The following is a 15,190-nucleotide window of genomic DNA, read 5'->3' as shown; positions in this document are numbered from 1 at the left end:
CATATATATATACACACATCTGGAGAAGGAAATGGCAACCCACTTCAGTATTTTTGCCTGGAGAATCCCCATGGACAGAGGAGCCTGGCGGGCCACAGTCCATGGGGTTCTAAGAGTCGGACACGGCTTAGTGACTAAACCGCCAAAACCACCATATATACACACATATGTATACATATATATAATGAATTCAGAGTTTCCATCTAACAAATGTGAGAGATATGGTAGTTTTCAAGGCACATGTCCCAGATGTTGTTGACTGTTGGATTGAGGATGATGGCATCTGAGATGAGGAAGGTGGTTCTGTTAATAATTTGGAATCAGGTGCTGGCCTTCGAAAGTCCCCTGCAACTTGGAAAAACAGCTCAAGGTCTGGACTTAGCATCTTCCTTTTAGTGTTTGAAAAAAATCAACTTTAAAAGGCTCATTATTATTATGTTAGAAAATGAGTATCACCATTATTTTTGGATAATAGACATTGTTATAATGATTGTAATAGGCACATAGTATGTAACTTTTATAACTGATATAGTTTTATACATTGAACAATTATAAATAGAGATAATAATTATAATAGACTTAGTGAAGCTTCTGGGTGACTAACCCATCAGAAAACTATGTATATCACATGCAGAGCAGAAGTTCACCAATGCTCTTGTTTAGCTGACATGTAGAAATTGTGAATTTCTGGGTCTGTTTAGGGGTAACTGCCAATTCAACTTGTACTTGGCTGCTAATGTGGGGGGTGAACCCAAATCTTTCAAGAGTCTCAACCACAAGAAGAGATTATTCCATTGGGTTTTCTTAAAAGACATGGTCTTAAACAACCAGGACAAACAAAAATTTCCAGCTACCTAAATGGCTTTTTTTCTGAAATCCATCCCCCACCCCTATCCGTTTTCAAGAGTCAGGGAAGTTAAGTTGAGCTTATGGACTTGTCAGATGTTAAAGCCCTCCTGCTTCCCCTAGTTTTTTGGACAGTGTGGTTAGAAGATAATGTTAAAGTCTGGGGTGTGTTCAGGATGGGGTGAGTTCAGCAAGGACCACAAACATTCACCCAAGAAACATGTTTTCCAAGATGCTGTTGATGTGCCATTTTACACAGCTCAGACACAGATAATTCAATTGTGTCTTTGATCTCTTGACACAGTTTAAAGGTGGGTTACCTCTCAAAGCAGAAGCAGCTGCTAGAGGTTGGTGAATTATTAATGCTCATGGCAGGAGGCATTCCCTCCTCTGTTGTTCTTCAGATAAAAACTGCATAGACACCAGCAGCTACCCCCTCTCCCCAACCTGGTGGAACAACTCAGGGACTGTGGCAATGAAATTAAAGCACGCTTTTGCTAGAGTCGCCCAAAATTACAGGGCAACAGGAGCATCCTTTGTCTTACCTGGTTGCTAGCATGAGTGGGAGGACCCAGTATTGAGAAAACAATTCTATAGCCATCCTTTCCTTCTCTTTCCCTGGTTGGTGGGAGGAAGCATAGAGATGGGAAGGGTCAAGACTTTGGCTTTAGAAGGAGTCTCCTGCTGAAGAAGGAGGATGGTAGCTTAGCTTGCTGTGGCTGCTGAAGCAAATCACCACATCTTAGCTGAAAATGGCACACATTTATCACATCACCAATCTGGAGGTGTGATGTCCAACATGGGCTAAAATCCTGGTGCTGGTGGGCTGCCTTCCTTTCTGGGAGCACTGGAGGGGATCTGTTTCCTTGCTCACCCGTTGTTGGCAGAATTCAGCTCCTTATGGTTGTTGGACTGAGGGTCCAATTTCTGGCTGGCTGTCAGCTGAGGACAGGTCCCAGCTTCTGGAGGCAACCTTACCCTTGGGCTTCTGGCATCCTCCTCTGTCTTCAAGTCTCCTCTCTCCGCATGTTCTTCTGTCTTCCTCTTCCATCTTTAAGGGCTCCTATACCTCTGTGGGCTCACTGGAATCATGCAGGATTGTCTCTGCACCTCAGTGTCCTTACCCTGATCACACGTGCAGAGTCCCTTTTGCCATGTGAGGAAATCTATTCACAGGTTCCGAGGAGCATGCTTGTCTTTGTGGGGGGTGGCAGGGGGCACCCCCTGGTTCGGCCATGGTTCGGCCATGACTTACAGGCAGGGCTGGATGGGGCCCTGGGAGAGATTGGAGTCCATGTGAAGGTGTGCAGTGGCCCAGGCAAGAGAGGCTAAGAGTGCTGATGCACCCATGTGTACGATCATGGGCAGGGTGAGGGGAGGGGGCCGTGTGAGTGTGTGGGAACAGACAAGGTGTCCCGGCTCCCTTCTCTGTCCCTCTGGCTCCAGTATGTCTTGGTGATGCTTGCAGAAGAAAGCTGCAAAGCAGAGGATTTGCAGGGTTTTCATGACATCTGGTGTTCATCCCCGACCCTGATGTTCCTCTCTGAGTGGTTGGTTAAGGCAGAGGAAGGTACTGGTGGGAATGGGGTAGGCTACACAACAGGGGAGGGGCAGTCAGGGACTGGGGACCCTCCTTGCCATTTTGAAAGCACACAGCATGCCAAGGCAGGGGACAAACCACTGTCTAAGAAAAGAAATGAACACAGAGACATACATCGAGGCTCCAGTGGAGAGAGCAATCCTCCAATAATCTTTTATTTTTTTTTAAACAGCTGGAGCTCCACATGAAGGAGAAGAGGGAGGACATTCAGATCAAGTGGTCCTTCATCAGCGCCCCAGAGATGGCCATCACAGTCCAGCCCAAAGTCCTCGGGGAGGTCAGTTTGTGAGGTTTTGTGATTTCCCCCAGCATGAATATGTGAATGTGGGCACGTTGTGACTACCAGCTCTGGGAGATGGAGCCTCTGATCGGTGGGGTCTGGTGTGTGATCCTGGGGGATGGGCAGGCAGGGCAGAGCCAGCACAGCATGGTGGGGTGGGGGTGGCTAGCTTCCATGGATTTAATGCCAGGCTCTCACCTGGCCTGCACCTGCAATCACCTAGCAGCTTTTAAAAATTCGCAAAGACTGCCCCGCCTCCCCAGGCGGGTTTGATTGGGCCAGAAAGCTTTTAAAACCCCTCTCGTGCAGTGGAGGCTGAGAGCCACTGTGGTGGTAGCATCTAGGTTTTCCTTGACCTTCTGTTACACTTGCGCCTCAGTTGCTCTCCTTCCCGGGGAGGGCACTTCACTCACCTCCGTCTCGGGCTGGGTCCAAGACCTGACTCCCAAGGCCACCACCTCCCTTCTCTCGCAGCTCTTTCAAAGCTGCCTCTCAAATCTGAAGGTCATCCCCCTGCTCCCTTGGCCTTGGGTGTTTGAGGAAGTGACTTTGGAAGCGGGACTGGGGGTGTGGGGCAGGCTGCTAAGTTTTATAAGTGCTGTCACTCTTAGTTGCTGGAAAGATCATGCAAAATCATGGACACCGAAGACTGAGCTTGTCACGCTATTCCTTTGCGGTGGTTTTTGTGATATTTTCTTGAAATTTCACTCTATTTCAGACTCTTATTCTATTACAAAGCTATCACCACAGCCGAAATATGTGTATTTAAAAATTCTTCCAGGGACTTCCCCAGCGGTCCAGTGGTTAAGACTCCGAACTTCCAATGCAGGGGGCAGGGGTCTGGTCTCTGGTAGTTCCGTTTTTAGTTTGTGGGAACATTCTAGAACATATAGACACATTTCTTTTGGGTATTAATTATTGTAATCTTATAGAGCTTGACATCTGGTGGTGCGTGTCATCCTGCTTTGTTCTTCTACAAACTTCTTTTCATTCTTGGGCTTTTCAACTTTTTGGATTAAAAAAAAAATTTTTTTTTTAAATACAAAAGTTTATTTCTCAGAAGCAGGGAGATCAGGGCTTGTACAGCATGTGGGATCCTAGTTCCCCAACCAGGGATCGAACCCATATCCTCTGCAATGGAAGCACAGAATCCTAACTGCTGGACTGCCAGGGAAGTCCCTTGAATACTTTTTAATTAAAAAAAAAAAAATCAGATGTCAGTCCAGACAGAAAAAACACACGTGTGTGTATTTGGGGAAAGAGACTGGAATAACATACACGGAAATGCTGACATATTTCTATGTTGCGCATGTCTTATTTTTAACCACTTTTGGGAGTAAGGAGCATGAGTGACCTCTGAGGTCAGTAAAGATGTGAACGAGTGAGTGTTTCCACTCACTCCAGAGCCCCGGCCACATGGAGTTTGTTTCACTTCGAGGGCATCAGGAGAGCCATGTGTTGGCCTGCCCTCTGCTCTCTGCCCAGTTCGGAGACGATCTGGTGACAACCTCCTCTTTTGACAGGACCTAGTAGCTGGGTCGGAGGCAGTCTCTGAGAGCCTCAAGGACATCCTGAAGCACCTGGTTAGCTCTGCCTCCCCATCGGTGGTTCTGAGCACCAAGTCTGCAGACCTGCGAGAAGTCCAGGTAAACCGGCTCTCCGTGTGCGGGCGCTTCGCCGCCGCTTGAGGGGCCGTGGTCATCCTCTCTTGGAGAATCGGTGGCACTTGCCATCCCTCTGCCCAGCCCCAGGGCAAAGCGAGATTGCACCACTGCTGGTGGGTGATGACTGCAGTCTGGGGAGAAGCTTTGAGTTCAGGGCGCGGGGTTCCAAGGGCCTGTGGGAGGAAAGGAGGAGATGTCTGGACCACTCATCATGGTCCACGTCTAAGTGGACGTCCCAGAAACTGTCATTTTCAGGGACCAGTATGCGACTTTTCACTGTCCACCCAGAGCCTATTGTCTGAGACCTTATCCTTCCAGGATCGAAGTACCTGGGAATTTGCCCCAAGACAGACAGAGCCCGCACACTGTAGCCACAGACTTTTAGCCCAGGCCAGGGACAGCCTGGTGACCAGACCCTGCCTCCAACAGCAACACCTCTCGGAGGTCTGCCTCCCTTGGTGCAGACACACGAGGCTGTCTCCTCTCTGTGGGTCCCTTCCTATGCTGCCTGCCCCCCCCCGTTCTGGGACCCTCACCACTGCCTCATTAGGTGCTAATAACTCTCTGGCTAAATTTACATCCACGACATTTATCCAGGCCAGTCTCTGGGCTTGTCCTCTCACATCTTTATTGGCAGCACATCAAAAAACCTTTGCTTGGGCTGAGTTAATTCTCCTAATTATGAGCAGATCTTCTTATGATGGTTATGCAAAACAGGCATGTACAGTCCCTAAAGTGGTCTTTCATATGTGTTTCCAGTATTTTTATGTAACATGGTAGAATAGCCACTATTATCATATGGTGTGACAAAGTTGTTCGTTCCCAGTCGTGCCCGACTCCTTTCGACCCCATGGACTGCAGCACGCCAGGCTTCCCTGTCCCTCACCATCTCCTGGAGTTTGCTCAAGTTCATCTCCATTGAATCAGTGTTCCAGACATCTCATCCTCTGTCATCCCCTTCTCCTCCTGCCTTCAATCGTTCCCAGCATCAGGGTCTTTTCCAATGAGTCAGCTCTTCACATCAGGTGGCCAGAGTATTGGAGCGTCAGTGTCAGCATCAGGAGGGAATGCTGAAGGAGGAGGGAATGGCAAGCCAGTGCAGTATTCTTGCTGCGAGAACCCCATGAACTGTGTATATATAAAAAAAAGTATGATAATATAACCTTAATTTGACTTTGATCCAGGCTCTCGGGCTCTGGTTCCTCTTAGGGCATCACCAGCTGTGAGTGTGTAGAGTCTGGAGACAAAATCTCTCTGATTCACGGGACACATACCAGTGTCCAGTGTTGCGTCGTTCCCTCTGGGCCCTGAGGGTTATCAGAACATAGGAAGGCGGCTTCACCTCCCGACGAAGCAGAAGGAGCCACTGAGTAAGCAGACAGGCAGAGTGAGGACTTTGTGGGTGTTCGCGCCGGTTTCCCAGCTCATCAAAGCTGCCTGTTTGCAGGGTGACTGTACATGATTCCCCAGTGGCTCAGAGGGTGAAGAATCGGCCCGCGATGCGGGAGACCCGGGTTTGATCCCTGGATCAGGAAGATCCTCTGGAGAAGGGAAGGGCAACCCACTCCAGTATTCTTGCCTGCTTCTGTAATGCATTCTATAATGCTTTTAAATAAATTTGCAGTTTATACATCAAAATAGCATACATACTATATTAGGGTTCTGTAGAGAAACAGAACTAAGGGATGTGTGTGTGCATATATTTATGTACATGAGAGTCTCTGTAATTGTGTGAGCCAATTATATACATATAATTGCATAATGTGTTATGCGTGCTTATTTGCTTAGTCGTGGGCTACAAGCCTGGGCACCCCACGTTCCAGTCAGGTTGACACATAAAATTAGCCATCACACACACAGAATTGAGAAAACATTGCATCTCCACCCCAGACATGTGGGTTACTCTATCTCCAGTGCTCAGGGACCTGGATCTTAAGGATTCTGTGATGACTTCTTGGCCACCCAGCCCCTTCAGCTCACAGTTGGCAATAGTGTTTTCTAGGTAGTGACCTAAAGGAGACTACAGTCCTTGAGATGTTAGTTAAGTATCCCCCTGGAAAGCACTGTGAGGTCAAGTCAGCTTTAAGGATCTCTCATGGAAGACCTTGTGGTGCAGAGGCCCGTGATGTCTATGAGAAACCTCTCAGGACTCCCAAACATTTGTGTCTAAAGAGCCCCTCTTAAAGAACACTCAGAGCTGTGAGTGGGAGGCGGAAGTTAGCTTGGAAAGGCTGGTCTGAAGGTGGGGTCCCCCGAACTTGGGGAGGCTCTCCATTGGAAATGCCTCGATGCTGATTTGAGGATGAGGTGACAGAGCTGCCCCAGGGGCACCTGCCTCTCCTCTGTCCCCAGCGTGGCACCCGGACGACACTTAGGTCTTCCCCACGTGGATGGCGGTTCTGCCCGGAGGTGGGAAGCAGCCCTTGGTATCTTGGTTGGTGTCCCACTCGCTGCTGGTGAGCAGTGGGCGCCTGCAGCCCAGGGATCGTGTCCCACTCTGTCTTCAGCTCCTGGACTGGCTTGGGCTTGACCCCATCTCCACCCACAGTGGGGCTCTGGGGCGCCCTCTCTGGGTGAACACCTTGCTCCTCCACTTGCTTTCTGTGGGAAGCGGCTGTGAATGACGGGCACCCTCCACCCTCCTGAGAAGGGAACATTGCTCCAGAGCTGGCGTGAGTGCCAGGCTCCCTCTACAGGTCTGCTTGAAGATCCCTTCCCCGGAACAGGTGCCCGGTGGCCACTGCCTCTGCCCCAGGAGTCACAGCTCTCCGTTTTCCCTTCTGCAGCATCTTCAGTGCACTTCATCCACTCAGGAATCCTGCCCTCCCAAACCTCCAAGGGCTCATGAGCTCAAACTGTTGGTGAAGAACATCCGAGTCTCGCTCCTGAGCCATCCTGGTGCTTCAGGTGGGTGATGGGGCTGCAGAAGGCACCCAGGGGCGGGCAGGGTGCCGGCTGGCTGTGGACGTGACTCTCTGCAGTGTGAGCAGAGGGGCCGGGCTGCCTCATGGGTTGTCTGTGGTCTTTGCTTCCTTCGGTGGCTCCCGGCAATCGGGTGTGCAGTGTGATCTCTGCCTTTGAGCAGAGAGGACCTCCTCAACACCGTAGTAATGATGCAAGACAGTGAAACCACAGTCCTGATTTTGCACACATGAGGCTGAAGGAAAAAGGAAGATACTTTTTGCTTTGTCCTGTTCTCTAGCCTGGAAGCCACCTTTCTATTTTTATCTTTTCCTGGTGACGCTGTAAATACATGTGAAGCATCCCTGACCAGCGCACGCCTTTCTTCCTGGGAGAGGATGTACCACGTGGGATTATGGGTGTCACAGAGGTGTCGGGCCCCCAGGGGCCCCTGTGTTGCCAGGAGAGGCTGCTGTGAAGGAGGACAGAAACATTGCAGAACGGGTGACTCTGAATCACTGCCGAGACTCCAGATGCCGAGGAGCCTGGGACTGGACACGTCTTTCCACTGCAATGTGGTTTTTGCCAAGAATAGCAATGAGTTCTTTTTTATTGTCTGAGAACATCAGGGGTTACTTGTGTTTATTTGTGAGGTGATTCATCCAGTTCCAGAAGTGCAGGCAGAGCACATCTGACAGCCAAGGCTCTGTGGAGCTGGGCACAGGTGGCTGTTTTGGCAACTCAGTGGTCACCTCTGGAGGCCACACAGCTTAGCAGGTGGGAGGGGCCGCCCGGGACCCAGTTGGCCAGGATTGGGGGCCCCGTTTCTCACCTCTGCCAGTAAGTCCCCATCTGGGTCTGAGTCTCCTCTTGAAGGTGATTGTGGTGATTAGTAAGAGGATATGCATGGAACTCTGAACCCCACCTGGTACATGGTAAAGGGTCAACACAGTCCAGTCCTTCACCACTGGCTTTTTACATACATATGTAACTTTATTTAATTTTGGCCGTGCTGGGTTGTTGCCGTTCAGGCTTTTCTCTAGTTGGGGGGTGCGGGGCCGACCCTCCAGCCGTGGGGTGCAGTGACTTCTCTTGTTGTGGGGCATGGGCTCTAGGGTGTGCAGGCCCAGCGGCTACAGCTTCCAGGCTCTGGAGCAGGGGCTCACTAATTGTTGGCACATGGGCTTTGTTGCTCTGTGGCATGTGGAATCTTCCCAGACCAGGGATCAAACCTGTGTCCCCTGCGTTCACCAGTAGTTTCTTTACCAGTCAGCTGCCAAGGAAGTCCTACCATTGATCACTGATTACACGATATAGTCACAGCTTTATGCCCTAGGGCAAGCATAGCCTTGAAGCAGACACAGGTCTTCACTAGTGAAATGTCCTGTTACCTGGATCAGATACCTCAAAAATTTTTGGCTGAGCTGAGTCAACTGTAAAAACATACATCTTTGTAAGAGGGAAGCAGGTTCTATGTGAGGTACCCCCAAATTTAGCAGTTACCCCTGATGCCCTGACTTTTCCAAGCAGTTAGTCTTGTCCAAAGTGGGGCCCGCATCTCTGCTGTGATATCACCCCAGGGAGGACACCCCCCTGGGGGGCAGTGCCTGCAGTCAGAGCTGAGGGGGAGAGTGTGACTTGGAGGCAGTCTACGGCTGTGGACATCCAGCGAGCATAGAATCTGTCACCCCAGAGTACGTGCTTTGAGAGGTTGTAAATGGACACTCAGAAGTAGGAGAGCCAAGACCACAGACATCGAATTCAGCCTTTCTCTTGTATGCAAAATGTCTTGATCCAACTAGAAGAGAGAAATAAAGGCTAATACGGTGGCATTCTGTCTGATTACAGGCAATGTTAACCCAGTATGTATAGTTCGGCTGAATGATCCTGTTCAGAAGTTCTCCAGCACCCTCGCAAGAAACGCTACTGCCCTCACTTGGGAAGAAGAAATCACCTTGTGAGTACAGCTGGCTCTCATGGACTTGGGTTTCCATGGCCTCACCTACTCGATGCTGTCAAATTCTGAAACCATCCCGTAGCACAAAAGGAAGGAAGAAAGGAAAGGAAGAGAGGAAGGGGGAAACACTGAGGTGGCTTTAAGTCAGACATGGATTTCTTTTTGAAGGCAGCTCTTAGTATCGGTTCACTCCTCACCTACTCCCATGCCCTGCTGTGACAAGGGAGATGTGTTGTCCGACCTCCCACTTGCTTTAGAAACACACGCCATCCAGAGCAGAATGAAAGGCAACTTCTGATTGATACTGATAGCTTACAGTGAACAATGTTGGATTCGTGATCTCTGGAAGAAGATTTAGCTTCCGGACCAGGGACCAGGCTTGATCACTCAAGAGCTTTTGTGTAGCAGAGTTTTATTAAAGTAAGAAAAGGGACGAGAGAAAGCTTCTGACATAGACATCAGAAGGGGGATGAAGAATGCCCCCACTTGCTAGTTTTATCAAGGCCTTATATACTTTTACCAGACCCACTCCCACAACATAAATCTTAAATTAGCAAAATTAGAACTAACAATTGAAAGGTCTTACCAGACCCACTCTTACAACATACATCTTAAGATAACAAGATTAGTCAGAAGGTTCTTGTTAAGAAGAAGAAACATGTCCTCGAGCAAGACACATTGTTGTTATAGAATCATTAGTACAGAGCTTAAGGCAAAACAGATCCTTGAGCAAGATGAGTTTTGTTGTGTCATCGTTGGCTCTGGGCTTAAAGAAAATAGCCTCTTATGTGACTAAGACAAAGCAATGTAGAAAAAATAGTTTGTCCTTTTCTCCTTCTTGAGGGCCCCAGACCCTTCCTCCTTGAGGGCCCCAGACTCCTTATCAACTCACCTAAGAATTAACTCTCTCAATACCAAAGTCTGACAAAGAGAATGGAAAAAGGGAAATGTGTAGACCACTTATAAATTATGATGCAGGAATTCTAACTAAAGTATTATCAGATAGAATCCAGTAGCACATGAAGAATGATATACCAAGGACTCTCCTGGTGGGAGTCCTCCTGCCAATACAGGGGACATGGGTTCGATCCCTGGTCTGGGAAGATTCCACATGTCATGGAGCAGCTAAGCCTGTGAGCCACAACTACTGAGCATCGTGCTGCAACTATTGAATTTAAAAAAGAAAAGAAAAGAGTAATACACTGAGGCCGAGTTCATACCAAAAGTGCAAGTATGGGTTAATGTGAGATCTATTAATGAAATCCATCGTGTCACTAGATCAAAGAAAAACACAAAGTAATTATCTCTATATAGGCCCAAAAGATAGTCAGTGGCATTTGATACCAGTTTCTAAGTTTTAAAACTTAATTAGAACAAGATTTATGTTCACTTTTTTCCAAAAGATTTTTTAAAAAAATCACGTTAATGGTAAGTATTAGAAGCAGTCCCACTAAAGTCAAGAGAAGGATCCCCAGTGTTTTGTTCTAGAAGTGCTGGTTAATGCAATTAGATAAGAAAAAGAAATAGTATGCAAGTAGTAGAGAGGAAGAGGCAAAACTAATCATTACTTGGAGATGATATTATTGCATATTTAGCCTACTCAGGGTTTCCCTGGTGGCTCAGGCAGTAAAGAATCTGCTGCAATGCAGGAGGCCAGGGTTTGATCCCTGGGTCGGGAAGATCCCCTGGAGAAGGAAATGGCAACCACTTCAGTATTCTTGCCTGGGAAATCTCATGGGCAGAGGAGCCTGGCGGGCTGCAGTCCACGGGATCACAAAGAATTGGACACAACTGAGTGACTAACACACACAGACTACTCAAGAAAATCAATTGAAACTATTAGAAATAATGGATATAGCATAGAAACAATAATACAAAAATTAACATAGATTATATTTTGGTAAAGTAGCTGACGTCAAAAATATAGAAATCACTTTCTGGTGTTAAATAGTAAATAATTAGAAAAGTAAAGGAAGAAGGTGTCCCATGTATAATGTAAAGGGCTTTTTATAAATTATTAATACAAATATGTGATTCTCATACAAAATTGGGCAAAATATCTCAACTAGAAATAAAAAAGTAAGAATTATAGATAGCTAGAAACATCTGAAAAGATATTCAATCTCAGAAATAGCTAAAGTAATGCAAACTTAAGCAAAGATTATTTTTCCCCTTACAAGGGATCAGAGAAAAACTGAAAGTGGCCAGTGGATATATATATTGGAATAATTATTCTGGAAGTCATCAATATATATAAAAAAACAAAATCTTTTATATGCATATACCTCTTGATTGGCAATTGCTCTTATTCTAAGGAAATAATCACACAGTGTGTGCAAAGATATACATATGAGGATGTTTATCTCAGCTTGTTTATAATTATGAACTATTGGAGGCAAACCATTATTGAGGCTTGGTTATTAAGGAGTTGGCTGAATAAAATCTTATAGGGCCAGATGGTGGAGTACTAGATGCCTATGAAAAAGGATGTTGCTCTATACCTATTGACATGGGAAGATATCCATGAAATCTTAAGTGAAAACAACAGATTATAAAGGAGTGGGGAAGCGTATTATGTTCTGTATTTGTTTTCAAATAGTTATACAGCTATACCTTTTAATACAGGAACTACTAACCACATGTAGCTCTTTAAATTTCAATTAATTAAAATTAACAAAATGAAACCCAGTTCCTCCGTTCACACTGGCCACATTTAAAGTTCTCAGTAGCTGGGATTCCCTGGTGGTCCAGTGGTTAAGGATTTGCCTTGCAATGCAAGGAAACACAGGTTCGATCCGCGTTCCAGGAAAATTCCACCTGCCACAGAGCTGCTTAGCCATGAGCCACGACTACCGAGCCTAGGTGCCTGAGCCCGTGTGCCTAGAGCCCATGCCCTACAACAAGAGAAGCCATTGCAATGGGAAGCTTGTTCACCACAACAAAGAGTAGCCCCCACTCGTTGCAACTAGAGAAAGTCCATGCGCAACAGTGAAGACCCAGTGCAGCCAAAAATAAAATAAATTTCTCAATAGCCAAATGTAGCTGCTGGCCACCAAATCCGATGGCAGTTCTACAGAACTTTTCCATTGTCATTCATTAAGTTCCACTGAATAATCCTAGGAATGTGCATGTGGGCTCAGTTGCTAAGTCATGTCTGATTCTGCAACCCCATGGACTGTAGCCCACCAGGCTTCTCTGTGCATGGGATTTTCCAGGCAAGAACACTGGAATTGGTTGCCATTTCCTACTCCAGGGGATGTGCCCCACTCAGGGACTGAATCTGCATCTCCTGCATTGGCAGGCGAATTCTCTACCACTGAGCCACCTGGGAATCCCGATCCTAGGAGACTAGTCACCAAATATTAACAGTAATTATTTCTGGATAGTGAAGTTGCTGATAATCTTTGTATTTACTTGACTTATACGTCCCTGTAGTTTCTTAAATATTGAAGGTGATTTGCATTCCTTTCTGTCAAATCAGAAAAAAAAAATACTATTTCAAGAAAATAGTAAAGCACTTTTAAGGACTCACAGCCCTTCTTTCCGCAGTGAGCTGAATGCCAAGTCGAGGGAGTTGCACCTGCAGATTTCAGACGACGGGCAGTCCTCAGAAGGTGGGTGTTCAGCAGACAGAAGGAGGCCTGCTCTCTGGGAGGGTCATACAGCAGCCCTGACCAGGGCCTTGGGGCAGGGAGGGTGGGAGATTCAGCAGAAGGACCCGCTCTGCCCACTAAGCCACTCCAAGTTCTCCCAAGGGAATGTTTAGTCAACAGTCCATTCCAATTATTGTTGTTGTTAAGTCACTAAGTCCTGTCCCACTCTTTGCGACTCCATGGACCACAGCACACCAGGCTCCTCTGTCCTCCACTGTCCCCTGGAGTTTGCTCAAACTCATGTCCCTAGAGTCAATGATGACATGCCACCATCTCATCCTCTGTCACCCCTTTATCCTCCTACTCTCAATCTTTCCCAGCATCAGGGTCTTTTCCAGTGAGTCAGCTCTTTCCATCAGGTGGCCTGATAGAAATCCCAAAGAGTTCCTTTAGGATTGATTGCTTTGATCTCCTTGCAGTCCAAGGGACTCTCAAGAGTCTTCAGCACCACAGTTTGAAAGCATGAATTTTTTGGTGCTTAGCCTTCTTTATGGTCCAACTCTCACATCCATACGTGACTACTGGAAAAACCATAGCTTTGACTATATGAACCTTTGTCAGCAGTTATTCTAGTTATTAACAAGGTCAAACATTCTAAGAAAGAGTATATTCAACTAATTCTTTTCATTTTTTAATACAAATATCCAAAATCTTATATTCAACAATCATTGGCTTGAGAAGCAATTCTCAGCCTTCTTGAGCTTAATAAACCTTCTTTTTTAAAAATTTTATCTCAGTTTTTAATTGTGGTAAAACATATATAAACGTTACCATCTTAACCATCTTTGAGTGTAAAATTCAGTAGCACTAAGTGCATTCACATGGTTGTACAGACATCACCACCATCCGTTTCCAAAATTCATCTTTGTTGCTGTTCATTCACTCAGTTTTGTCCAACTGTTTGCAACCCCATGGACTGCAGCACGCCAGGCTTCCCTGTCCTTCACCATCTCCTGGAGTTTGCTCAAACTCATATCCATTGAGTTAGTGATACCATCCAGTCATTTCATCCTCTGTCTCCCCTTTCTCCTCCCGCCCTCAATCTTTCCCAGCATCTGGGTCTTTTCCAATGAGTTCACTCTTTGCATCAGGTGACCAAAGTATTGGAACTTCAGCTTCGATATCAGTCCTTCATCTTACAAAACTTACACTCACTCCCCATGCCTCTCCTGTAGCCTCTGGCACACATCCTTCTGCTTTCTGTCTCCATGAATTACAACTGGCTTTTCCTTGTGAAAGAAGCCCCAGCAGCTTAAATAGAGCACATACTTTGAAGTAAAGTGTTAGTTGGCTCAGTCGTGTCCGAGTCTTTGTGACCCCATGGACTGTAGCCCTCCAGACTCCTCTGTCCATTGAATTCTCTAGGCAAGAATATTGGAGTGGGTTGCCATTCCTTCTCCAATATTGGGCACATGCTTTAGATACAAGAAAGCAATAATCAGAGGTAAAACTCCCTAGAGTGAGTGTGGACCTGTGTATATGCATGTGTGTAAATCCATAGTTTCAGTATTTGTTAGGTTTCTTAAAATGTTTATGAACAAAAGGGAGAGGTGACCTTTGCCTGGCTAATTAAGCTGTGAAACTAAGCCATCTGTTTATCTCCTAAAGTTACCAAGACATAGGAAAAAGCAATTCAAGCCCCCTAGTTAATTAGCCATAATTTTGAGGCAGTTTCCTCAGCTCTGTAGTCTGGAGATAACTGGGATGCCCCTGAGATAAGAACTGACATTCCAAGAGAGGGTGTGTGGTCTGAACTCAGGGTGGAACTGCTGTTTGCTAATCCATGCCCAGGGCACCGCCCCTGCTGGCCATGTGGGAATTTCGTTCTAGTCCAGCCTGATGGGATTTGTGAAATTTCTCACTTAAGAAGAAACAAAAAACAGAACAAAGAACAACCATATAACCTTTACTCGAACTCAAATATTTTTAACATTTTGCCCATTTCCTTCATTGTTTGTGTTCATAGGTGGTGGTTGCTGTCCAGTGGTCTTTCTCTCTCGCCACACACACACACTCAGGGCAAACCATGTGCCTTTAAGTATGGGGCGTCCTGGCCCTTTGCTCCTAAATTCTTTAGTATGTGCTTCCTAAGAATAGGGGCATTCTCTTATCTGTCCGCAGTGTAGTTACCAGCTTCCTGAGTCACACTGATTCACTCTGTTAATATCCCGACCAGATTTTTCAGTCCTTCCTAGCAGTATTTCCCAGTCCAGGATAGGATCACATACCGCCTCTGATCATCACAACTCTGTAGCCACCTTGGTTTGGGGCATTTCCACGGCCTTCTTG

At 46.6% G+C, this 15,190-nt stretch overlaps 1 protein-coding gene across 3 annotated transcripts in view; it reads left to right on the top strand.

Moving 5' to 3' along the window:
- C2CD2 (C2 calcium dependent domain containing 2) overlaps positions 1–15,190 on the top strand; it is a 62,816-nt gene that overhangs the window by 26,772 nt on the left and 20,854 nt on the right. For all 3 annotated transcript variants that reach the window (XM_070466807.1, XM_020875085.2, XM_070466808.1), the window contains exons 4-8: positions 2,619–2,723; positions 4,250–4,372; positions 7,177–7,297; positions 9,140–9,248; positions 12,798–12,862. In XM_070466807.1, the coding sequence (XP_070322908.1) occupies positions 2,619–2,723; positions 4,250–4,372; positions 7,177–7,297; positions 9,140–9,248; positions 12,798–12,862 (523 nt within the window). The remainder of the gene's footprint in view (positions 1–2,618; positions 2,724–4,249; positions 4,373–7,176; positions 7,298–9,139; positions 9,249–12,797; positions 12,863–15,190) is intronic.

The sequence above is a fragment of the Odocoileus virginianus genome, chromosome 4, assembly GCF_023699985.2.
Source record: "Odocoileus virginianus isolate 20LAN1187 ecotype Illinois chromosome 4, Ovbor_1.2, whole genome shotgun sequence".
Taxonomy (NCBI): Eukaryota; Metazoa; Chordata; class Mammalia; order Artiodactyla; family Cervidae; genus Odocoileus; species Odocoileus virginianus.
Note: the sequence above shows the minus strand (reverse complement) of the source record. Positions and strands in the feature narration are given on the sequence as shown.